At 38.5% G+C, this 27536-nt stretch overlaps 1 protein-coding gene across 2 annotated transcripts; it reads right to left on the bottom strand.

Annotated features, from left to right (window-relative positions):
• On the bottom strand, positions 1-27253 carry LOC111600651 (octopamine receptor Oamb). 2 transcript variants are annotated; one of them, XM_023316872.2, is made up of 7 exons: positions 26864-27253; positions 25947-26183; positions 16278-16794; positions 11684-11975; positions 11379-11615; positions 8833-9334; positions 1-1260 (listed from the first exon to the last, which is right to left on the bottom strand). In XM_023316872.2, exons 4-7 carry the CDS (start codon positions 11933-11935, stop codon positions 332-334), a joined length of 1920 nt encoding a protein of 639 aa, XP_023172640.1. In that variant the 5' UTR covers positions 11936-11975; positions 16278-16794; positions 25947-26183; positions 26864-27253; the 3' UTR covers positions 1-331. The 2 variants fall into 2 exon arrangements, with proteins under 2 accessions (XP_023172640.1, XP_023172639.1); XM_023316871.2 differs by lacking the exon at positions 1-1260 and adding an exon at positions 2465-3988.
• Positions 27254-27536: the final 283 nt, after the last annotated feature.

A 27536-nucleotide genomic window follows, 5' to 3' on the forward strand; every position in this document is an offset into this window, starting at 1 on the left:
GCTAATGTCCTATTCCCATTTCTGCTTAGACGCTTGCATCGCTGTACTCAATTCGAACTGTGCGCCGCGGTCGCTGCCCTGTTATTGCATTGGGATTCGTATCGCTGGCTGCCAGGCTGCGCAGCGCCAGCAGCTCCCGAGGCTACAATTGCGTCCGCTTTGACGTGCTATTGCTGACTGAAGAGGGCGCATCGCCTGGAGCCTCAACGTAGGAGTAAGAGGGCGTTTCCATGACTAGAGGGTGGCAAATCTCATAGACGGGCACCTTTAGGCTCGTCTTGCGCAACCCGCCCAAGCTGCTTTGTGAGCTTGAGCTGGGCCCAAACGAACGTCATCTGGACTCGTTACCTAGCTCAGAGTGTGACTGGTGCAACTCGCTCTCGTCGCCAAAGCTGTGAGCCGCGGCGCTAGGCGTAATACTGGGCGTACGTCCTTGGATGCGTATCGCCGACATGTCAGAGCCACGACGGGAGCTCTTCAGGGAAACACTCTGGCGGGAACAGAAGCAGCGGCATATGATGCGCTTGAAAGCAAAACGAAAGTCTTTGGAAAAGAGCGCATAAATCATGGGATTAACTGCCGAGTTGCAATAGCCCAACCAGAAGAGCACCGAAAACAGTAGCGGATCAACGCAGTCCTGACAGAAGGGCCTGATAATATAAATTGTAAAGAATGGACACCAGCAAAAAATGAACATGCCCACAATAATGGCCAAAGTTTTGGCCGCCTTCGTCTCCATGCGAAAACGCTTGACTTGTGCCTTAATATTGCGCCTGCCCATTTTTTTGTTCGCGGATCTCGGATGACCCACAACGCCACCGGCCTCGCTGGTGTTGCTCTGTCGTCGCGATAGTTCTGGCAGCGTTTTGCCGACCTGTAAGAAGCACGTGCTACCTCCATGATGCTGCTGTCTATAAAGCTGCGACTCTGTCGACTCACGTCCATGGGCGCCATTGTAGTGCACGGAGAAGAGGGCATTGCCGGAGGTGCGCCGTTCATGCGTTGGCTCCTGTTGGGCCATTTCATTTATATTTTCGCTAGACGGATACGATACAGATATCTTTATTTTATCGTGCTGGTGATGTAAACGACGCGTCGCATATTTGCTCAGACGCTCCGGCGACGGCGTGCCTAGAGTAGTTGTGGTACTTTGAGTGCTCCCGTTGCTGTGCATCGAGTCCTGCTGGTTGGAGCCGCGGCCGCGGTGTATGCGCAACGTTAAACGCTGCTCCTCGAAACGAGAGCCAATGCCCTTGGAGCCTGTTGAATGGGAAAAATTGAATTAACATTAGTTTGACGTTGCACACATTTCACATACTGATTCCTGTTTTATTGAATATCGCTCAAACACCCCGCTGCATAGTACGCGCTGTGCGTTTAACTGCCCTCAGTTACCATTGTCATTGCCTACACTGTTTGGCACATCTTCCCCTCCCCTGTGACATATCTTGGCGCTGTGCCAGGCTGCACTTTAGTAAATTAAACGCGTAATTATGCAAATGTCTTGGCATAAGCACAACAAGCACTCAATGCAGGCCCTTGTCTCGCCGCTATCCTTGGCAACAATATTGTCCTATTGCTCGCCTTAGTCATGTTTAAGCTGCTTTCAAAGCGAACTTTATTTCATTAACACACATACATTTGCATAATTTCACACACACATACAACCACTCACGCACTTTAGCATTCGTGTTGGCTGGGTCTGCTGCCCGTTTTGCATTTATTACTCATACGCACGCTTAACAGCTGTATAAATTTTCATTACACGCCGCGTGAATGTAATGAATAATCAGCACAATAATGCCATGTCATTGGGATTGCTGCTGCCATTCCTACACTGTTCAATAATTTATGACTGTATGATACGGTCCGACCTGCTACTCTGAGTTTGACCTATGTTGACCATTTACTTTGCGCTTAATCTATCTAGACACTTTAATGGAGACGTAGGTCACAAGCACTGCAATATTTCTTAAATATATAGTCTGCTAAGGTGGGCCAGAATAATTATATTCATTGGCAATGTGATTAAAGTAATTGCATGGCCAAGATAACTAAATCTGAGGTGAAAATAGAAAGTCTGCCAAAAGCACTGTAACTAATGAGACTTTTCCAAAAATTGATCTTAAGCCACGGGTAAAGGAATTACGTTAGTTTTCTTTAGTAACAGTTGAAAGTGAAAACTATTTACTTTATTATAGATTAATCATGTTTATGTAGTCACTTTGATATGTGGGAATACTTTTTATTTCTGTTGAATTGCTTCAAATTAATTACGCTTAAGTCAGTTTAAGGAATTGTGTGTGTGTGTGTATGTGTATTGAGTTGTATATTTTGAACAGTGTGGGGTTGGTTTTTACCTTTTGTGTGCTTTTGTTTACCTGTAGAACATCAGAACTGCTGTGTCTAGCAATTATTCTTAATATAAATTACCTTTAATTTTGTCGGCGATCGATTTTTGCTATTTGTTTGCTTTCATTTTATTGAAAATTATTTTCACTTAACCAAATTATTGGCCGATATACATATATTAAATATTATATTACTCATAAAACTGAACTGATAAGCTCTACTAACAAGAAAGTGAAACAAATGTGGGCCTGCTTAATATATGTAGTTACATCTCGAAGTTCTTAGCTCAAAGTGTGTTTCTTTGAAGTAACATTAATTTAGCTTAAAGTACGGATATAGGTACAAGTATATGTATGTTATGTCTTATGCCTAGTTAAATACGTGAAAATTATTGCCATATTGTTACAACGTTGTTCAATGCGAATACTGTAAATGTCAGTGGGGCTGACGGCGTTTACAAAAGTACAAAAGCGATGTGCATTGCCTTATGTCAAGTATTTGTAAGTATTTCTTGTTGTTGTTGTTATAGCTGGAACTCCTGCTGCTGGGCTTGCTTAGAGCACACGACCCTTACAGAAGCCGCCGCGCCGTATACGTCTGCTGCCCGTGGTATCCGTATCACCATCTCTGATGCTGGCTTCCTGCGGCAGTGAGGCAGTGCGCTGCAGGGGACTCGGTTCGTAGTTGCCCATTAGTCAGCTGAAATCAACACCGTCGCCATCGTCGGAACAGCCTGAAATGGTTTTGTGGAAAGTGGCGGGCGCCATAAGAGCACGTGCGGCAATCATCTGGAAATTCTCAGAAGCCCGAAAGCCGCTGCGAGTGCAGACGCAACGGCAGACTATGCGCTTGAAGGCGATGCGAAACTCGTGGGAGAAGAGGGCATAGATCACCGGATTAATGGCTGAATTGCAGTAGCCCAGCCAGAACAATACCGAAAATACTGTTGGCTGAATGCAGTCCTCACAGAAGGCGCGTATCAGATACATCGTGAAGAACGGCAGCCAACAGACTATGAAACCGCCCACAATGATGGCGAGTGTTTTAGCCGCCTTTGTCTCCATGCGAAAGCGCTTCACTTGGAACTTTGCACTCCGTTTTCCGGAACGCTTCTTGGCCGATGTCAAGCCAGTCGAATTGCCACTCTCCAGATCAACTGCTGTTGTGCTGGCCGTGTCCAGATTGAAGGTCGTTTCGCCAATGTCAAAGAGGCTGCTCTTGAATGACGCACGTCGACCGTTGGTAAGGTTGCTGACACCAGTTTTGGTGCTGCTGATGACGGCATAGTGAGGCGAGGGTGGCGGTTGCTGCGTAACTCCCATACGAGGTGATTCCAACATGTTTTCCGATGATGGAAAAGAAACCTTGATGGATACCTTCTCATGCCGCTGGCGACTCACACGCATCGAAGTAGCTCTTTTTGGCGTGCCCGTTTGGGAAGCAGGCTGTTGATCCTCATTCGCAGTGGTTAGGGCGGCTCCTGTTGCTCCATTACTATTCACACTCAGCGTCGAGGACATGGAGTGTACTGAAAGTGGCGTGCGCTGCGGAGTGCCGCAAGGCCGACCGCGATGGATGCGCAGTATTAGCTGAGAGTCATCAACGCGATTGTTGCCCCCCGATTCGCGTGGACTGCCTGCAATAAGTCAGTGTGGGAATTTGGCAGGAAGTCGAAATGGGACTCAATACAAATATCACATCAAATGCAATCACATTATGTTATTTTGGTTGTATGTAGTGGGTGTCATCGTGAACACATGAAAACATTTAGCTTGTATTATACATGAGCTTGTGTATGCGTGATTGTTGTTTCTTTTTGGATCGGTATTGATTTTTGATTATTTCGAATTTTCTTTGGTTAGAGACACACAAAATTTTAGTAATTAGGGCACACATGAGGAGAAAACGGGAATCTAACTACGTACGTTAACATATAGATATTTAGTGGAAAATTTATCAGTTTATCTTTAATTATAAAAATGTACACTACTAAAATATATTATATAATATTTAATATAATATCATATAATTTATAAATGTGTAAAGATAAGGTAGATTTTCACTTTTAAGTGAAATTTATTGCCTAATTTCTGGGGCATGCTACAAAATTTAAATTGATTTATTTTTAAGATACTAAAAATATGGTTTATAAAAAATTTTGGTTTTATTATAATAGAACATGCCCAAATGCACAAATGCTGGGTTTCAAATAGCCTAATTACAATTGAGTGTTGAAAAATATTTATCAAATAATTTATTTAATTAAAAATAAGTAATTACGTGTTTCGGGAAGTTTGTTAATTAATTAGCTGAAATTATCTATGCTTATCTTTTACTGGTTCGTGCTGACGCTATTCAATTGCCAGCGTCGTTGGGCCCTATTCGCATTACCAAATAAAGTTGGGTTTTCATAGTCAGTTAATATGGCAAAACATTGACACATTGACGAAATCAAATAAATGAGAGGTAAGAGTGTAATTTATAATGGAAATAATTTACTTTTTTTTTATCAAATTAAAATATCATGAAAATTTGATTCTTTCATTAAAAAATTTAAATGCATAAAAATAAAGCGGACTTAATTAACAAATACTTTTTATATACAACATTTTTCAGTAAAAAATTGAACTGAATTTGTATGGCATTCATTTTGGCAAATGCAAAAGAAATAAATGACAGAAAGTAGGTAAAGCTGAAAAATTCCATTTGCATAAAAACAAACCTTTCGACATATGTAGAAATGTAAATATGGTGCAGAAGCCTTTGATATTAAAAGCCCGAATGAAAAAGAAAAACATCCATTGAAAAGCTTTTAATAAATTTGATAAAGTTTGAAAAGGGAAAATGCGAAACGGCATATTTTCCCATTAATGTGAATATGAAACTATTTTATATTTATTTCCCGATGCGGAAGGCTTACGAACAGCCGCAAGCATTGAGATGGATGAACATATCTAAGCATTTAGGTTGAAGCAAGGCCTTCTCCACAAACAAGCGAATAAAATGAAACTGTTTTCCACCCAAATCATTGACAAATAAAATTGCCACGCATATGCAAATTTGTCGTTGGAAGCCAAAGCCCACAACAGAAAAGTACATGAAAAAAAAAAGTAAAACATAATAAAACAAAACACATAAAATATTTACTTCTGTGTACCAATATAAATACCAATTCATCGCCAATTTATTTGTAATGGATTTTGTGGCATTTCAAATAATTATATAATCAATTATTTGGCGATTGCCGTCATTTGTAATCAACTTCTAATATGCGGTTGTTCAATGGTTTCAATATATAATAAAACCGATTTATTTTGGTTTTGTGGCATTTCTGTTTTTGTTATTGTTCATTTATTATTTTGAAATGACCTTTTTGGGAAAATGCAAGACTGAAACTGATGCGAGTGAAAGTCAAGGTGAAATTTTAAATCTGAGAAAGGCTGGCGTAAAAGTTCCAACGCCTGCTGTTGACACGAGCCCTGGCCCTGGCTATGCCCATTGAAATTGAAATTTTGAAAGTCCTCAGTTTGTGTGCAACTGGCGAAACAACAAAAACAGGCTCAAGTGCCACGCCTGACACTCTCCTTCTATTGCTGCTGTTGGTAGTGCTACTGCGTATATTTTAATAGACGTTGCCATGAACCTCAACTAGTTTATGAACTTGAAACTTGATTACCTTCAAAAACCACTAAAGGGCGAGTGGGCCATATAGGAATCCTACCCTCACAACAACAATAATAATAAAAAGCAAAAACAAAAACAAAAACAGAAATTTTGCACACGCCCCCGCGTTGTGTCACGAAATGTTTTCAGACTTTTGCGTTTCGTGCTGTGTGCTAAAACTAGGACCGGCGCGCAAAGTGAAAGAAATGAAGACACGCACGGCGAGTGGTCCGTACAAAAAAATATAACAAGCTCAGCGCCGCTGTGTCTACATGTGTGTTCCAAGGCTGTCGCATGATATTCTGCGAGCGGATGTTTCTGAAAATCGGGGCTTTGTCTTCAAAACAGTGTCAACTAAGGACACGCCAGCTGCAAAACAAAGCAACACAACAGCCTAACTCAGCTCATAAACAAGCCATATAGAAAAAACACGATGTCATCATATGCCAGCAAAACAGCATTTAGTTCATAATTACTCGACATTCAAGACCCACTTATGTGATATAGATGAAATAGACTTTTAACACTAGATGCGGAGTAGAGAAGTAATGCATAAGTTCATCATCTTGGAATTAAACACGTGAATTATCTAAATCTTGTTAAGCAAGGAGATGTATGTAAGATAAAAAAAGTAAATTATGGACCTACAAACACGCCTAACGTTTTTCATCTAAAATCTATTATTTCTTCTAGACTCTGAGTTTACTTGAACCCAACAAAATTATAGCAAGTTGTAGCGTAATAGAAAAAATGAAATGTTACAGCAGTCCAGACATTAAACTGTCATTAGGCTTTTGGTAAATTGTAGGCACTTTTGACTGGGCTTTTATTTTGGGACTCGCACAAAAGTAGCTGCTCTGGGCCCACAATTAGCAGGAGCATTGAACGCACGAAAAGCTGCTTATTGATTTTATTATGTAACCAGTCAGTTAGTCAGTAAGGCAGCCAGTCAGACGGTTGGCCTTTTTACTTGGCTCGGATTATAGACAATGCGTGCGCTTGGCTTGGCAACATTATTGCAGGTAGCGAGCAAGTCGATGAGATCCAAACCCAACTAGAACTGTGCTCAATGAGCTGATCAGCTGGAAGAAAGTGCGCTGCAATATTGACAAAATATTGCGCAACTAATGAGCCACATATGAGAATACACATATATATATGGACATATGTCCATATATCTATACAAGTGTGCACGAGTTGCCCTTGTATTTAATAGCAATTTAAAAAGACACTAACTTCAAATGAAAGTACCAGTAAAGGAAAAAATAAAAATATACTAGACAGATATATAATTTAACACAGCAGTAGGGAAACTTCGCTGCCCCGAACTCATTTCAAGCATGCGGAATTTTCTATTTTTCCTTCTTCCTAATGTCTGAACTTTTTTCGTTTCAGTGCATTGACGCTGCTTTTTGCTTAAGCTGACTCGTTTGATGTGTTCTCTCGTGTACTTGGATGAAAAACAATGCCAATTATAACAAGGATCGCAAACGAGATATATGTATATAACAAAATGAGGATGTACGCTTTATACGACAAAACTGGGTATTCTAGCATCGAGCAGGATTTAAAGTGCTAAATGTGTATGACAAGGAAATATTAAAGCTTCAGCTCAATGGGGAAAGCTATACAATTCGAGGATGTTCTGAGATTTACTGTTAACACTTCTTGTCTTGGGATATTTTCATTATATATTATAATAATAATATATTTATTATAGTATATTAAGGGTATAACTTATGTGGGTACTCTAAACTAAATATGTATATATACTCTAAACTAAATATGTATATATTAGCTACAAATATGCACAGTATAATTGGGTAATTTTTGTTTAATATTTATTAGGATTTTAGTGACAAGGATTTAGTATACAAATTGAGATTTTAATTTCCTTTTTTATTGTAGACTTAATAGAATATTTAAAAACTTATTTCGTTCATTTACATTTCAATTATCACTTAGGGCTCTATTTATGAATACTTATTTATTTTTTTTTTATAAATGTTATTTAGAACGTTTCATGTTTATTTATAATGTTCCGAGTGCAGGACACAAAACAAAATGCCGACAAAAAGTGTGTGTGGTTATTTATAAATGTCAAATCTGATTTTTACAATTATTTATAAAACATTTCTGGCAGTTGATGCAATTGCTAATTGCAATCACTTTTGCACTGAAAAAACAATTGCTGTATTAGACACAGGACAAAGACGCACAAACAAAGAGATGAATTTTTATATTGCTGGCTGCTAATATGCAGACATAGTTACTGTATGTTTATTATTTCGTTGAACCATCCAAACCAGTTTCAAAATATTGTCTAAAATTGATTCGGAGTTGAAACACGAAAAGGAACTGTGAACTTATATTCGTGGATGTGTTTTACCAGGTTGTTATTGACAATGGCTCTGATGTGTCATGTTTATAATGTGTATATGTGTGTGTATAGTTTTATACACTTTCATTTGATATCATTTTTTATTAAATAAAGAAAACGGGGCAAAGACGTCACTCAACAATCTACACGTATAGAGTTTAAAAAATTGATATGCAGTCGATATGAATATTGAGGATATTTTATTTATACGAGCTACAACCGCTACGAGGATAATAAAACTTACTATTTAAGAGTATCAAATCGAATTGAATGAGAAATATTAGAAAATATTAAAGGGACAAAACTTTAAGCTACGCACAAGTTGCCATTAATTTTGTGAATGAGAGTTCAAAAAATGTGTCCAAAAGTTTAATGGTTGTTTTAAGCTACCAATCTTGATGTTTACACTACTAAAACAGATACGTGTTGTTACTCACCCTTCGTGGTCTTGAATCCCTGATTTATTGCACGCGTGGTGCGCACGGCCGCTCGATATATACGCCAATAGAAGAAGAGCATTACAAACATGGGTATATAGAAGGAGCCCAATGCAGAGTAGAGCACATAGCCCCTGTCATTGGTAAGCTCACATTTCCAGGGGCAACTTGTTGCCGGTTGTGGCACATTCAATACTGGTGCATTTAACATATTAGAATCCATTTCGGTGCTAGGCGAAATTGTGCTTGTTGTCGTCATGGCTGCAATATGTATTTCAGCAGAGTCATCGATTGGCGAGAAGTTGGGATCGTATGGATTGTAGGCATTGCCATTACCATTGCCATTGACACTGCCATGTTTAGTTAACAAGGAGGCAGCAGCATCCTGCTCCTCCTTTTGCTTAATTCTATCTACATCTAGTTGCTCATCCTGTGTGCTTGACATTGTGGTGGCATAGTAAAGCGTATAGTTTCCCCGTGTGTAGGTCGGCTGTACCATGGCCTGAAAGAAAAACACACACGTATATACACACGTATATTATATATATTTGACACTCGGCGGGTTTTTATTAAAAGCTTTATTATCTGGCTAACCCTATTGAGGTATATATGAAATGCAATGGTTTATATTAAATGCTTTGTCATCCAGCTAACCCATTGAAATTCTAGACTCGCACACAAAAATTTCAGAGTCACACATTGCTCACAACAAGCCAATAAAAATTCAACTTAAAGCGGTTTATTTTGCAAAAGATATTCTGGGACGTGTTCTGCATAAATATTATGCCAAGGTGTAGCATACATTTAAGCGCCAGGAACTGGATGTACATATGTACTTATGGTTACACAAGAAGTCAAAGTATAGTCGGCAAAGCGATACTCTGCATCGCACTTTAGTTTCGGCTTCAATTCGTTTAAAAGCCTAATATCTCTTGCTACAAGCCTAATATCTCTTGCTATTAAAATTTGTAAAGATGCTAACAGTTCTGATAATTGTCATTGATATAATTATAGAAACCGCCCACTTAAGTCATTTCTAAATTTAAGAGTACTCTTAAGTGTTAAGTGTTAAGTGAAGTCCACGCAGTTTAAAGCTTCTTGCAAATGCCAAGGGCGACATTTGCAGGGCACATATGATATGTTCTGCCATTTGCAGAGTTGGCGATGGAATATATACACCTGATTTGAAATTGAATGAAGTCAAGTGAGAGAGTGTGGGATAAGACGCTGTCACTGGCCGAATGCCACAAGGCAGTCAGATAATAATAATCGATGCCACCAGCTGCTGTTCGTATAAATTAGGCTTCAATTATGCTCCGAAAATCACTTCGAGTCCAGGGCAGTTCCAAGCCGAATTGAATGCATTCAGTAGATGCGCTTATAAGATATTTGTACATTAATGTGAATACGACCTAAGGCAACTGTTGCGAGTTGACTGGTACAATTCGATGGGCATCTGCCATTAAGATTAAGCAAACAAACAGGACAATACTGCGCCACAAGCTATGCTAGATTTATGTGCCCTAAATGGGCTGCCCAAGTGACATACATATTTGTAGGTGGCTCCCACTTGTCTCTATCAACTGCAAAGTTGAAACAATATGGCTAGTAAATTTGAGCCAACTTAGCCTAAGGCTCGTTGGACAATAACAGCAGACACACAAGCACACAGCCCACACAGGCCCACACCCACATACATACACCCACATTTTGTGCACAATAAAGTGTTGCAGGAAGTCGTAATTCGTTGGACCAGTTAGTAGCCATATCGCCGTTGATCTGATTACCCAAGTACAGGGCTCACACACATGAATTATGCCATGCTGTCTGTCGTCGCCTGCCGTCCGTCGTGCCTGTATTCCGTGCCCTCATGTTGGGTACATCATTATCATTGCCATTACATAAGAATTTTTATGCATGTGTGCCAAAAATGACAACACAAGAACAGTCGCACTGCTGACAACAATGAGCCAAAATAGCTTGGAAAAGGAGAATGGCAAAAGTCGAAATACTCAGTAAAAGCTATGAGTCGGGTAGCTCGACGTGAAGAATTCCATAAATGTTGCCTAGTCTAGACATGTTTGCCATAATTTGTGTCTGTTTTCAATTTATGTTGATTTAATTATAATCAAGTGAACTGTAATGAAGGCATAGATTATTAATTGTATTTTTGCGCCAGTAACAGGGTATTTTCTACTCATAGTAACTTGATCAAAGTGTTTTCATTTGTTTTACGGGCATGCTGACACAAGTTAGCTAGATTGCAGGCTTTGAAGACTTTCAACACTTGCCACATTTTCAGCTGCGGTTAGACAACGGTTTTGTCCAAAACTTTAACTTGTAATGATGTCAATGACAGAATATTGTGGCCGAAGGGTCGCCTAAGCGTCGGACTGAAGTCGCTTTTGTTGTTGCCCGTGTTACAAGCGAGTGGGTTGCCTGCCAAAAGCAGTTTTCATGGTTTCAATGCAGTACAGAAAAGCACTTTGCACTTAAATTGGTTGTAATTGTGGATAGGCTTATGTCTGTGAAGTTAGGTTCCTTACCTTTTGATCTTTCCAGCCCACCAAAGGCGGGAAGCAAATTACAAATGAGAGTACCCAAATGCCGGCAATTAACGACTTGGCCTTCTTCGTTGACATAATGCTTGGATAGGTGACGGGTCGCGTGACTGCCACGTACCGATCTAAAGATATGGCACATAGATTCAGGATCGATGCCGTGCACATCCAGACGTCTACTGCCAACCAAATGCGACACCAAACGTCACCAAATATCCAAACCTAAATAAAATGAATTCAGAAACTGTATTATTTGCTGTTTTGTTATTTGAAAACTTAGGTGCACTTACCTTGAACACCTCCCAGGTAGCCGAGAATGGTAGCACCGCCAGACCCACCAGTAAATCGGCAACGGCCAAGTTAACAATAAAAAAATTGGTAACACTACGTAATTTGTTTGAACAGAAGACGGCGGCAATGACTAGACAATTGCCACCAATGACCAATACGTTGATAAACTCGAGTATGGCCAAAGAGATCAGGTTCGCCGGCTCCGTCCATTTCACAGATTTAATGAGATCCTCACACTCTGTTTCATTCATGGCGGTACTTTTGTGATGGGTGTATACTTGTGTTTACCACCTGCAAGCCAAGTTAATAAGAAACAGCAAGCGTTACTAAAAGTCCATTCAAAGCATAATTAGCTGGAAGCTTTAGGCCACACAGACTGTGCGTGGTCGGCATGCCTAATTAATTTATGAAAATAAATAGATATCAGACCAAAATTTCAAGTTCTAGAGGCATGGCCAACATAACAATGGCCAAAACAAATGCGTTTTATATATTGTGTGGGCTGGTGAGCTTGATACACCTCTTCAAAAGTTAAATAAATGGCCTGCCGACAGGAAATTGGAGGCCGTTCAGATACTGCGGTCTTCTCGGCTTAAGAATATACTTACCAAAACTACGGGACCACAATATATAAGCTATAAGCTAAAAATGCCGTCAACTACTATTTATAAATTAATTACGGGCTAAGTGCTGGAAACGGAAGTGCAACAGCATTTTACACAGTGGATGTGGCAGGCTGGTGTCCACATTGTAATTTAATTGCGGCCCTTAATTGCCATCATTTTGGACATGTTTGTTAAATGTAGCTACCAATTATCATTCTGAATTTATGAATGAACTCAAATTCAAATACGGATTACCAGTGCGATTGCTATCGGCTAATCAGAAACGCAGTAAAGACAACGCAAATTCGAAGTACCCGCATTTAAATTCGCGCTCGATTTGGACAGTAATCAATATTTGTGGCAAACAGTAGTTGAAATTATTTGCAACTTTAATGTTCTAATGGCTGAGCAGCAAAAGGCAACAAGACATTATTTCATATTGGGCTTGTGCGACGTAATTGCAGAGCATGAAATATTCAAAGCACGCAATAAATCGATTACACTTTATTTGACTTTTGTACTGACAATACAATACATCAATTCTAGTAGAGGTTTCTTTGCCGAATAAGTTATTTGCATACCATGATTTACCACAAACCAAAATGTTGTCAATTGCGGCTGATATAGCCGATTTGCCAATAGAGCACTGTTTTTTCAATTTTCGTACTATCATTTAATATTAAATGTCAGAAAGTTATTTCCCACAGCAATCAATTAAGCTTGAGTCAGTGTCAAGGAAAAAATTGACGTTGATCGAAATTTACTATTCAAGCTATGTCGTATTGATTGTGTTCAAGAATAACCGTCGATTATATTAATAATATTTGATGCAAGCATATTTCCTTATCCTGTCGGAATTTTATTTGTAATTATTAAGGCTGAATTTATTTTGTTTGAATATTGTTTTTTGAAAACAAGTCAAGTAAATTCTGAGAAAAAAATGTCAACTCATAAAGTGAATATTTATATAATCATATAAAGATGTTCTGTAAAAGAGCTAACAAACATGTATTGCTACTTGTTACTCGAATGTCGTTGTCTAAAGAATTTCGTCAGTAAAAAGTGCGAAGCTTTTGTCTGCTCAAAATAAAATTAATCAGTGGCACTTGGTCTGAGTGAAAGGCAGCCGAAATTACTCACATGACAAACAATATATATGTAGTATAAGCCGGCAGAAGCAGCCTTTGTGGACAAGGCTGCCAAATATTTTATAGGGCGCCGACGGCGGGGGCGTTATGGCATGCGCCATAGAGAGTTTTCGGTTGCGTTGAAAATTAAAAGTATATACAAAAGCTTTTCATTTTAGTGCAATATCCGTCATTTTACTTTCGAAGGAAGTTCGCGTGGTAAAAATAGCTTTATGGCAGCTAATAATGAAAAATGACAAAATTGAGTTACAAGTTGAAATTTGCCGACATTAAATTGTTGCGCATGATAAATAATTGACATTTAAAATGAGAAGCGTCAATAAATCCCCAAAAAGCTTTTTTAACACGGCCCACATGATGCACACGCAGTTTTGGACTTTCGTAACGCATACGCCCAGTTGGCGAAGGCTTTATAGCCAACGGCATTAAATGTGTGGCCAGTGCATGGAAGCGGTAAATTTCAGGGCGCAATGTGCTCAATTTAATTATATGGCATAAAAAGTTGACCGGATTTCGAAATGGCTATTTGAATAAGAGCTGGCGGGATGCAGAGAGAGCATAAAATTTCAATAATAGGAAATCTACTGGTATGCAAATGCAAAAACATTCAACTGTAAATATACTTAATTCAGCATAGATAAAAGATATTTGTATGAATAAAATTATAGACACATTATTGAGTTTGTATTATCAGAACTCAATGCATGGATGTCAATAAAACAAATAATTAATGTTAAGCAAATTATCAGCGCAGCCAAGAATCAAACTCGGCAAACAAATATGAAACCGGTTGGGATAGACTACGTATGCATAACATTCTGTTATGTAAAATTAATTTCCGAAACTTCACTCGCATTCTGGCAACATATTGTTGAGCAGAAGTTTAATTTGCATTCTAATTTATTTATGTTTAGCAAAATTACTTGCGACTTGCTGCTTGCCTGGGGGAAAAGGCAATGGTAAGCTTGGCAAAGGAGACTTCTATATATAAAATAAAAACAGAACTTTACTGAATAGCAAAATAAACAAAAGTTTTTCACGTTCAGTTGCGCTTTGGTGGCAGCTCGCAGTCTTCAGGGCATTCAAATGCAAGTATTTTGACTTATGACAATGGATTTTCTTTAGCAATCTCAAATAATATGAATATTTTTTTTAATTTTCAAATAGTTTGCAGTTGAAAAGACATTAAAGTTGTAATTTTAACGTTTCTTTATAAGTGCTGTAATATAAAGTTCATGTCCAATGTCTTTTATAGAATCGGTTTTAGTGCTCATTTATCAAATTTTTTGTTAGCTCTCTGAAGATCTAAAATTTTCCAGCCACAAATGAAATTCACCGCTAATTAGTGCAACTAGCCACGCGCCACGAAATAAGCTGAATTAAGTGCGAAATTTGCAACAATTTTGTGCGAAAGTGCACCATCGCACGTACCCACAGAATGCCATAAAATGCCACAATACAAACTGAGATAAACCCGTTTTTTTGTGCCCTGTAATTTGCGGCAGACGCATTTCTGTGTTAGCAACCAGCAAGAACTTTTAATTTAATTCTGATAATTGCTCGCGAATTGCGGCCACCAGCAAATAGATAAGAGATAAAAATAATAATATTAAAAATTCCACCCACCAAATAACTACTCGCAATTTACAAATTTTCATTTGACTTCAAGTAGAGCATTTACAGAGGATACTTGAGAGGGCTTTGCATAAAGCAAAAACTACACTTGAATTAAATTAATCCTACTGTTACAACTGCCAAATTAAAGCTTATACAATGTCAAATTGAAGCAAAAGCTGAGTCTTGCTTCAAGTTACTAAGATGATCTTAAAGGCTCAGCTAAATAGTTTGACTATTAACAGAGTCCTAAAATCCTAGACAAATACTATAACATTCATCTCTACTGTTTAATGCGCTTTTTACGAGCTGGCGTGCAACGTGTGTTGGCGCGATTCGGTGTCGTATACGTTACGCGTGACGCGCACACACATGCACATACACATGCTAACATGCGCGTAGCTCATAAAAGCAACGCCTCGCTACCAATGTCGCAAGCGGCATGTAGATTTACCCTTAGAATTTATTGCCACACATTTTACTAACGGTAACTGCACTCCTCACGGAATAAAGAACATGCTGCTCACAGCTGTGTTAACCTGACAGTTACAATATAATCAATGTCTATGGCACATATCAACTTGTCAATGCTGATTGCAGCACGCAGAATAAGAGTCGACACAACTGCTGCAATGTGCAACTGCGTCGCTACAGCTGCCACACGTGCCACATTCCACTTGCTGGTGCCTTTTCCGATTTACTGTTGAAATGTGTAAATTGCCTACTACCATACAAACAGGTTGCGTCCCAGTGGTACCAAAGTCCTAACTGTGTACTCTGCAGGATGTGCGTGCTTCTATTAACAGCGGAAACATGCAGCGGAAATATAAACAGGAAATGTTGCCAACAATATTTTCAACACGCCAACTTGATTAATTGCAGATACACATTTAAAGTTTTATGACGAATGAGTGCTAAGAATAGTTTTAATAGTTTTAATTATACTACAAAGCTACTAAACCTGCATCAAAGAAAACTCTCCCTATGCCTTGGGTGACTGTCATAAAATGAGAAAATCTACATAATATATTTATATACATTATAATTCTTTCAGTTTATGGCTATATTCCTACCGCAAGCTAATGATATTTTTGCATATGTATATGACTAAGATATCTTATTGGCCTTTTACCAATATTTAGATACTGATTGATGGATAAATAGTAGCTCTCGTTGCGTTTGTAAATGCAGGTTAATTGATTCAATAACTGTACTTTTTGATTTACCTGTAGCAGCAGGCTGTTGGATACTTGTAACCATGAATTACGTTTAGTTCGTTGCTGTCGCCTTATTATGGCCATGTTGTTATCGTAGCTGATGTTGGCAAATATTGGCCAACGTTAAAGCCCCAATAGCTTCGTCTGCTTGCCGTTGCTAGTTTGCGTCCACACGTCGTCTCCATTCAGAACATAAATCAGTTTTGCCCCTGTGTATTGGTGTGGTGTGTACAAACTGAGCCGCTGACGCTGGGGCACGGAGCTGTCTGTACAATGTGTAGCTTGTGTTTACATGCAACAATACGAAGTACGATTCACTTTGAGCTGCACTGTCACTGGCACCGTTGGCTCTCACTGAGCCAGCAGCACATTCATCAGCAAAATTCTTGCTCGATGGTTTACACGACTGTCTAAAAGCTTCGACCACCGTTTTTGTCACGGAGTCGAACGTGTTGGTATAAGTTTTCTCGTTTTCCTTCGTTTTTTTTCTCAGATTGTCAAATTCTATTTTTCTCTCACATTTATGCTGCAAAGGGAGAAAGAGAAGTAAAATAAGTTAGCGAATGGGTTAACATATTGCACGGACGTATACACAATGTGAGTCATGTCACCTGTGTACTAACACGTAATGAAATATAGTTACTACAGATGTTGCACTTAAAATCGATTGCAAAAATGCTTTCAATCTTTCAAGCTGGTCGCCAGCAAGCAGAGTAAAACTGCAATCAAAATTTAATTGCTGAGTTTTCAATAACTTGTTTGCCAACAAATCCCAATGCGCAAATCACCTGTTCATTTAATAAGTTGGCAGCAATTTATTATTTTAAATTGCCATTGGCAAAGTTTTCTTCTTATTAATCAAACTAAATTGTAAGGCTCTTACTGCATATTTTTCATGGATATTCAAGTTTTTCCCAGAAATATATTTTTTTCCATGGCCTCTTGTGGTTGCATTTCTGACGTAGTTTTCGGTTGAATTTTGCCCAATTCACTCATTTCATGCGCTGTCATTTTTCAGCTTGGCCGCATTTCTTACAGACCCACAAACTGTCAGATAGTCTTTCTCTTCTTTTCACCAGCTACGAAAATGAAACGTCAAAGTGCAAAGTAGGACAAATTGCATTTCCATTGTTAATTTGTATGCATAGCTTGCAACGTCTTTCCGCCCGTTGCCCATGCAAATTAGCTTTAACATTCTTATAGGCAGACATAAAAATCGTTACTTCCAGCACCCAAAAACTTTTTCAATTCAAGTTTGTTGAGCCTACACTATTGAATATCGAACAGAAATCAATATGTTATTTTACTTTTATTATTTTGACGATTCTTTGTTCAATTAGATTATAGCAAATGCTTTTATATTATATTACGCGCACGCACAGCTCACTCCACCATATATCTATATAATCTATGATATATGATTATTTGGCTATAACAGTAAAGGTCAAAAGTGTTTCAAATGTCAAATAATGGACGGTAATTAAATAACATGAGCTTTGATACATAGGTATTTGTAGTATTCTTGAATATGACGCAATATTCTACTAAATGAAAACTTACTTTTTTAAACTACGAAAATGATAACTATTTTTACTTAACAACTTATTTGGCTTTCAATGGTATAATCTAAATCTGTGAAGGTTTATTTCTGTGACACGCCTTTAAATTTAGCTTTTTATGAATAGGATCTAGGTATGCATAGTTATTTTCGGACAGAACTCTTGGGTCATCAGAATAATTTGTGTCAGCTAATTTCCATTTGGACAGCTAATGAATATGGTCAAAACGTGTATCTCTAAAAATGCGCCCTAATAATTTCTAATTTATTGAAGTAGCTAATAGCTTATAGCTGTTTAACATGAACACACGCGTCCGTGGAATGAGGCTCGATAGTTGTGGATCTAAACCTAAATTTTCAATTAATACATTGGTTGATAATTGGTCAGTTGAATATTTTGTCAAGCTATTGTAATTATTATAATTCATTTTCGAGTCAATTCTTAATTCCAACAATTTAAAATATAAGAAACACATACTTTTAGGCATACAGAAAATATTTATTTAAGTTTTTTAAAAAGTTTGAAATTAAAGCGATATTAAGTTTACATACTCTATGGTCTCAACAGCCACGATGAATGGAGATTTATTTGAAGTGTAATATACAAGTTAACACATAACATTTAATATAGGGTATTTCATAAGTTTATAATCAACCCTCGCTATCGCGTGTTTCGTAAGTTAAGAAACAGCCCTCGCAATTGCGACACTGCATACTTTGTATCAGCGCGCTATAACTGCAATGGTCAGCGGCGGTAACCAGATACTTTTGTTTACTGCAAGAGTTTCCGTTATTGCCTAAGATTGCTGAGTCGGCTTGCCGACCATGACATTGTGGTGTGATGCGAGTTTTGGCTTAGCTTAAGTGAAATATTCTATGTAGCTAAAAATCAGTTTTGCATTGAAGTTTGAAGAATAAACCCGCACTACTCCGGCACACCGCCGTAATCAAATTGTTATATTTCTGATCATTGCTGAGCCACAAGGCCAGTTAATAGAAAAGGGGGTGAAGTCAAACCCTCCAACATAATCATCATAAGAAGATTATAATTACCCGATCAACGCTGGACCTGCCACCGACGCCTAGCTCATAGCTGGACCAGCAACTTATTGATTAAGACTATAAATACCCGATCAACGCTGGACCTGCCACCGACGCCTAGTTCATCGCTGGACCAGCAACATATTAATTGGCGCCCAACGTAAAAAAAAAAAAAAAAAAAAAAAAAATTTTTTTTTTTTTTGGAATTTAAATCATATTAAACAAGCTTGCAGAAAAATTACGATTTATCCTGTCATTCACAAGAATTTCATATTGCGATTGCCTGACAACGTCATAGCCGAATGCGATGGAAAAACCCACACACTGCAGAGTTGCACCGCTTCACCTGGAGCCACCTTTTGTCGTCTGGCATTAGAGAGTTCATGTGCCAAAGAGCTCCATGCAGGTGGCACGGCACACTGTGAAATCCAGCCGAGCAACCTGGAAATAATCACCCACGTAGATGATGGAATCATCATTCTTAACGACGGGTCCGCAAGGATCCAGGTGGATAACGGCACTGAAATCCAAGTACACGGCACGCATCTCATTACGTTCGGGGACCGAGTCGCGATCAACGGGACTCTGTTTTACAACCACAACAACGTACGCAATAGAGTCCCGGGCATTGCCAACTCTCCCTTGCTGAACATCACTGCCAGCCAAGATGTCCTCAGCCTCCCTTATCTTCATCGTTTAAATGAACGTAATTTGGAGGAGATACAGCAATTCAAGAAAGACGCCGGAACTGATCAAGCTTATCGTGTGGCATTCATCATTGGAGGTATATGCTGTGCTTTAATCTGCATTGGCCTCACCCTTTGGCGGTTCATCGACGCAAGGAAGTCTGCGAAGCAATTACGAGAAGTCGTCGCCGGAATTGGGTCGGCCGAGGGCGGCCTTACACTTGAAGGGGGAGTAGTTAACACATAACATTTAATATAGGGTATTTCATAAGTTTATAATCAACCCTCGCTATCGCGTGTTTCGTAAGTTAAGAAACAGCCCTCGCAATTGCGACACTGCATACTTTGTATCAGCGCGCTATAACTGCAATGGTCAGCGGCGGTAACCAGATACTTTTGTTTACTGCAAGAGTTTCCGTTATTGCCTAAGATTGCTGAGTCGGCTTGCCGACCATGACATTGTGGTGTGATGCGAGTTTTGGCTTAGCTTAAGTGAAATATTCTATGTAGCTAAAAATCAGTTTTGCATTGAAGTTTGAAGAATAAACCCGCACTACTCCGGCACACCGCCGTAATCAAATTGTTATATTTCTGATCATTGCTGAGCCACAAGGCCAGTTAATAGAAAAGGGGGTGAAGTCAAACCCTCCAACATAATCATCATAAGAAGATTATAATTACCCGATCAACGCTGGACCTGCCACCGACGCCTAGCTCATAGCTGGACCAGCAACTTATTGATTAAGACTATAAATACCCGATCAACGCTGGACCTGCCACCGACGCCTAGTTCATCGCTGGACCAGCAACATATTAATTTACATATGTCATGTAATATATACTCGTTAAATAGATCATATATTCTGCTTAAGTGTTTGGGATTTTAAATTGTGTGGACCATTAGAAGATTAAATGACAGAAAAATTGCCATTAGGGTTCCTAACGTCCAGCTTAACTGCCATGGCAGGGCACGATGACTAACAACACCAGCAGCAATTGGCCATATTGTGTTGGTTATTGTTTGTGTGTGTATATGTATGTATGTATGCATATGTGTCGCTAACAAGGCGAAATCACTCGACTGCATAACAGATTGAGATTTAAAATGAATGCTATTTAAGTGTCGGGCACAACAGCTTTACCCTTGGTCCCCCATACAATTCTCGGCTCTCGTTGAAGCTGCTTACAATGAATGAAATTGTGTTCTCACTTGCGTAAATATGTGTAAAAATGCTTTACAACAACAACAACAACAACAACAACATAAGTTGCATGCCACTTGCATTAGGACGCGTCCGACTGGGCTGTCTTTCTTGGGAAAACGCACTTTAAAGGATGCTGTGGCACTTAAGTATGTGGCGATGTTGGTGTGCATGTATGTGAGTGTTTTATGACATTTATGTACATTGCTGTCCCAAATGCACCCACAGCACACACGCTAACACTTTGTATGCAAAATGTGCATATGTAAATGTAAGAAGTGCTGATGCGAACCAAGCGGCTAGTTCACTTCCGTCTAACAAAAGGATTTATGTGCCATGCACAACAAATAGGAAAAATGTGCAGCAATCTCACACAGACACACATTTGCACATAGACCCACCCACAACGAAAAGGATAGGAATATATAAGTGTGAGGCGTTGTCTTTGGCTTTGCATAAAAAATTGGCTGTGAAAACGCTTTGGGCAAATTTGTTTTCAGTTTTGCGTACACATTTCTCACTCTCTGCTCACATGCTCAGCAAGTTTCCCTTTCATGCTGTTCCGCGTCGTGTTTTACAGCTGTGCGGTTTTATTTACGTTTCAGCATTTTTCACATTTTACTTTCCAGCTTTTTTATTTGGCAAGGGAAAATATTTTTGTGGCCACAACTAAATTGCTAGACCATTTTGAACGTTTTTAAAAACAACTCGGCTTAGGCTATATACAAGAAATTTATAAAATAATTTATTATCAAGCTTAATTAATTTAATCTTCACTATTATTATAATATATATTTAGAGTATATATTGATATTAGCACTATGAAAAAAATGCGTTACAAATTGTATATTTATAAGACTCTAATACCCACACATGAATTCTCAACAATTTTATTACTTTAATTCATGGGAAAATCCCACAGTTTGTCACATGCATATACACATACATGCAGTAGGATCATTGGGGCGTGTCGCCAAAATGCTTCATAAACTGACTAATGAATGGCGTCAACATAAACGCTTGAATTGCTGGCAAAGCAACCATGTCACATAGCTAAAACTCAGCGAGTGAAATAGAATATAAATTGAAACTTTGCTTTTAATTAACTTAATCGGAATTGGCAACACGCATGAATTAAAACTAAAAGCAAATGAATTTCGGCAGGGCATAGCGCAATCTAATTAATTTGCCTACAAGAGAGAATTTGTTATTCGTATTGTAAAATTGTATTTCATTATTTACTAACAACAATTTGGACAAATAGTTTTGGGGATATGCCATTGAAAATTAAATTGAAATTGAAATTGAAATTGAGCAGAGCTCAGAAAACACACAGAGTACAGCACAATGCCAAATTGATGAGTTGTTGCCAATTTGAAATGCCAATCAAAATGACAGAACAACACAAATCGAATCCATAAATTGCAATACAATTTTTCTGGGTCTTATTTAATTTGATATACACTGTCGTCTGCCAGATATACATGAGTTTCTACTACAATTTGTCGTTGGGGTTACCCAGAAATCGCATTACCTGAGTGTGCCAGCTACAGAGACTTGATTCCTGTATAACATATATAATCAGCTTATGATAACATCGTTATTTTTCAACTTTGTCAATTGCATTAGTTTCATAAAGATAAATAATCCTGTTGTCAGTTGCTTTAAAAGAGAGTTAATTTTTTCAAAATTGTCATTTGAATAATAAGGGTATATTTATTTCGACTACTTGACTGTTGCCTTCATCTGCATAATAATTCAAAATGCAAGTGCATTTTTGTTATCGCACCGAGAAAACAATTTAAATGCCAATAAATGCATATATGCGCCAGGGGCGTGGCTTAAGGGGCCCCCAAAAAGGAATTTGATTCGTTTGTTTGTCTATCTCTGTGTCGGTTGCTTGACAGCTTTTACATTTGATTGAGTGTCAGATGAGTTTGACAATGACAAAACTAAATGACAAATTATTAAAGTGAGCAGAATAAATCATTAAAATAACTTCCATGGCGTACAATTAATTAGCAAGAAATGAAAAAGTTGACGCCATTAATTGACATTTTCTTGTAGGCATTTTATGCAACGTAAGGTAAGGTGTATGTGCCCTTTTGAGTGTGTGTGTGGGTGTAAGCTTGTGCAGTTCATTTGGCACGTTTCGGATATAATCCCAGCTCGGAGTGTAATTCGTTAAAAGTCACTGTGGGGACATCTAGAAGCGCACTGTGCTGTCTGGCAAAGCTCATTTCCGTTTTATATTTAAACACTTGAGGCTAAAATGTTTGCTTTGCCCAATGCTCCGAGCTGTGAAGCAGCAACGCAGTGCAAAATCATCATAAAAAAGGCAAGAAATGAAAAAATAAATAGCCAGCCAAAGCAGGAGGCAAGTTCTTGTCTATGAGTCGCTCGAGGTGCAGGCGGAGGTGTAGTTGGTAGTGCTTAGCGAGTGGATTTTTAAATTAGTTTCCCGACTCTCACAGACATGCAGTCCAAAGGTCGAGAGGACGAGAGGACACGAGGGCACAGAGTGAACTGTTTGGCGACCTTCTTTGGGGCAAATGGACTTCCAAGTCATTGGATGTGACATTTTGGTGCTTATTTAAATGAATTAAGTGATTTTTCAAGTGCTAAGCTCGCCACGAGCTGCAAACTCATTTCCGCTCACTTCGCATTCGCTTTTTATTTTTGTAGCAGCTCTTGGCTCTTTAAGGTTCATTTGATTTTCATTTTTTGCGGCTACAACGAGCTGTTTATTTACAGGCAATCAAAACTTTAACAGCCGCTCGCAATTTGCCGTCGGTGTTTTATGACACTCTATATATTTAGACGGCAACGAAATGTTTTAACAAAACGCAAAATATAAATAAACCTGCTTTAAGGCAATAGTTAAGTTGAAGCGCAGAGAAGATACTCTATTCTGTCGTAAATACACACACACAATGCATATTGATGTATATACACCAAGTGTAGGTAGTGCTTGAACGCCGAAATGTATGTTGAAATGTATTTGCTACAAGAGGGACACATAAGATTTAAGAGGCTCCCTGCCTTTCCGCCCATGGCCCATCTTAAGCAAAATAGCTCCTGGACAGTTGGGTAAAAGTTGGGAAAACTAAATAAAAAGCATGTGTGCTCCAGTCTCCAATTAGGGCTTAAGACGTTTTATTATGCAACAGCCTAGAGCTCAGCGTTGGCAGTGGTAAGTGGTTTAGTGTTATTTTTAGTAGCAAGCTTAAACGGATAATTCACTTAATATATCGGAAATATTATCAATAAGTATGTACTCTGTGTTGCTTACAATCCATTTCAGAACGTTCTATTGCCAGCTCCTGCTTTTATCTATGTTTATGCATGAAACATTAGCACATTAACAATTCATTCGTTGAAACAGACCTGTGAGAATTTCGTTTGGCTAGAGTAGGGTATAAAATCACGTAATTACGACGTGTGCCCTCATAAACAATGTGTAAAAGACAATGTGCAGAAATAAACCTAAAATAATTTCGACTTACTTAACTTATTTTTCCATTTTCCCTTTGTCTGTTCAGTAATTTTTTGGCACACATTGGTCATGCGGCGTATGCGCAATGAGGTTTGCCAGTCAGCTTTTATCATTGTTTGCTTTCCACCCCTTCCTGGGACTATTGTTGCATAGCACTGAGGACACGTGTGCCTTGAAAGGCGTGAGGTGACAATATTGCAATAAAGTGTCAAAGTTGCACGCAAAAAAAAGAAGAAAACGCGAATCGCTTAAAACAAGCGTTTACAAGTCATGAAAGGGCTGTGCCGTGTCATACCTTCAGCCCGTTTTTGTACCTACAATGTCTACATCGCTGGTCTCAAACGGTTTTATTGTTATGCTATTGTTATTTAATGCCAAGTTTAATGCCAGCACACACAAACTGCAGACACCTAAAACAATTTTATAACCAACCCATAAATAAGTATATGTTCCAACTGCCTTCCTTATAAGTATGTACGTGTGGGTCTGTCTCGCGCTCTCTGATAAAGCCTGCCCGCGTCTTATTAGCCACCCAGTCACCAACTACTAGTTGTTAGTTTCCATTTCCCGCGCAGATACACAAGTTCACACATACAGAGAGACACACATGTTATTTTTGCCATACATTTCTCACTTTGTTTGTTGTACATTTGAATATTTTTCGCTTTTGTTTTGGTATTCAACTGTTCTAAAGAATCTCAGGTTTCAGAACCTAATGCACGTAGGCTGCGTCTGTCGTCGAGTTATTATTATTATATTGTCGTTGCTATTTACTTTAGACAAAGAAATGTTGTAAAACAATTTTGCTTGCATTCTCAGAGTGCAACACATGACAAAACTCATTGAGTTAAAAAACCACAAATTGATTGCATAGAGCACAAGTGCCACCAAACCCCACTCTTAAATCAAATACATGAAAATGCTTCTATACGTATTATTAATTCATGTTAACCTTTGTTAAATCGAATTACTGACTGTCAAGTAGTAAAAGTGTCACTTAAACACTGGTGAGGATCAGCAGTAATTGAGACCTGACTGTCTTAACAGAAAGTAATTCAACTTAAAATGTGATGAAGTGCACTTAAATAGTTTACTTTTTGGTCATTTTAAAAGTTAACAAATCCACTTCAAAACAGTTATTGCTGCTCAGTGAAATATTTAAGGTCTGATCTGAGATGATTGTGGTAGTTTCGAGATACCAGTCCAACTTGTTGTGCCAACTTTAATCATTTCTACACTGGAAGCCTCCTATTTAATTTGGCTGAGAGAATTACTATAACAAGATCTGTTTGTTGTTAAGCACGTGCCATATTTGCAACAGCACAATATGAACAACAATACGCGTGTTTCTTTAATTGCATTTTGTAATGTGCCCTTCCGCCTTGCTGTTAATTACGCCGTTGTCTTAAACAAAACAAAAACGCCAAACAAAACACTCGAAGAGAAAAAAGGCAAAATTTCCATAGCTACAGCGAGAGCAATAACAAATTGTAATTAGCCGAAGTGGCGGATTTACGGCTGGTGCCAAGTGCAATAAAAGTCATTCAAAATCGTTGCACTTGAGAGTTCAGCTCTGAAATGATACGATACCCAGCCCAAAAATAAGAGACGCCTATTACCAATATCAATTTGCATAGCACAATGCCGCTGGCAGCTGAACACAAAAAAGTGCGTTTCGCTCAACTTGAAACTTACCTGAATAAATCATCGAGTTTGCGATTGCGATTGCGATCTTGAAGCCGACAACGACGAATACTCTGGGCGAGATTGGGGACACCAAATTGATTGGAAATTCGGTCAAGTTTTTAGTTTTTGTTGCTGCCGTTGCTACCGTTGATGCACTTCAGAGGCGGTAACCGGCTTGACAGTTTGCTTAAAATTTGTTTTTTTTTTTTTAGATATTTGTTGGTGTTGTCTTTGTCGCTCTAGTTGCTACGCATTGAAAAAAAAAAACGTATTATTTATTCTGGTTTGAACATATTTTATGATTGGCTTAGCTGTGGCACGAATTATTCGCTTGAGCTAGCTGAAACACAATTAATTTGTTGATTGTAAGCGCACAATTTTTGCATAAATATTTATTAGCTGTCATGGTACGAATTATTTGGCAAAAGTAATTATAAAATGCTTAAGCTATTAGCTGACATTATGATTAAAGTATTGACAGCGTTGCATATTAATATCCAACGAATATCATTGTTAGACAGAAATGCAATTATTTCGATTATGACTTTAATAAACAGCTAAATTTCAATCAAAATTTCAAATTCGTTTTGAATTTCCTATTTAGCAGTCATTATGCAAATGGAAATACATTAAACACAATGAAATAATTTCCTAACGATGCTAATTGCTGCCAACAAAAGAAATTATTGTAACACACAAACAATACACATACACACACGCACATACACATAATGTAGCACGCGAAACACAATAAAATGTAATAAAAGACGTTTTACTCTTGATTTTAAATCTGAAAATGTATAACAAATGAGCATGAGTACATAAGTGCACTATTTCACACACACACAAACACCCACTCACACTCGATTTACAATTTGTTGATTTAATTAATAATTTTGTTTCGAATTGTTGCTTGTCTAAAATACATTTTACAGTGTGAAGCACGTATCCGCTGCAGTTGTTCAGCGTCTGGCATTAAGCGAGAAGCGCTCACTTAAATGAGATTATTCAATGTAATATTCAATTCATTCACTTGAGCATCAATTCACGGTTAAATCCTTGCACTTTTGTTCAATTCGAGGACTCGATGGCAACTGAATGCGTACAACGGAAACGCGGCTGCGATCACGACTTCGTTGCACGACAACGAACGCTCTGTACTTCGGCACCCACACACAGAAATACACAAACATATTGATACACACGCACATACACCAACACAGACAGCTACAGTGTACGTGTTCGATTATACTACCGTTATGACGGCTTAAAAATGGCGTCAATGTGAGCGTTTTTATGCGTTGCACAACCAACGCGGCGGCATTTTCAACACGAACTGATTGCCAATTCGATTCTAGTTGGCGCCACAGCCCCATGTGGAACGTTATGGAAATGGAACACAAGCAGAACAGCACAGCAGAGCACAGTGAGTTTTCCAATAAGACAGAACAGCAACAAATGTTGCTGTTGGCGGCGTCTGCGTTACAGACAAAATCGCATGCGATAAATGCGGTAATGATAGAATTACTTTTGGCCAAGTAGTATATCAATAACGGGACTAATTAGGCGCATTTTTTGTATATTTTTTTGTACTTTATC

The sequence above is a fragment of the Drosophila hydei genome, unplaced genomic scaffold (genome assembly GCF_003285905.1).
Source record: "Drosophila hydei strain 15085-1641.00,03,60 unplaced genomic scaffold, DhydRS2 tig00008119-arrow-pilon, whole genome shotgun sequence".
NCBI lineage: Eukaryota > Metazoa > Arthropoda > Insecta > Diptera > Drosophilidae > Drosophila > Drosophila hydei.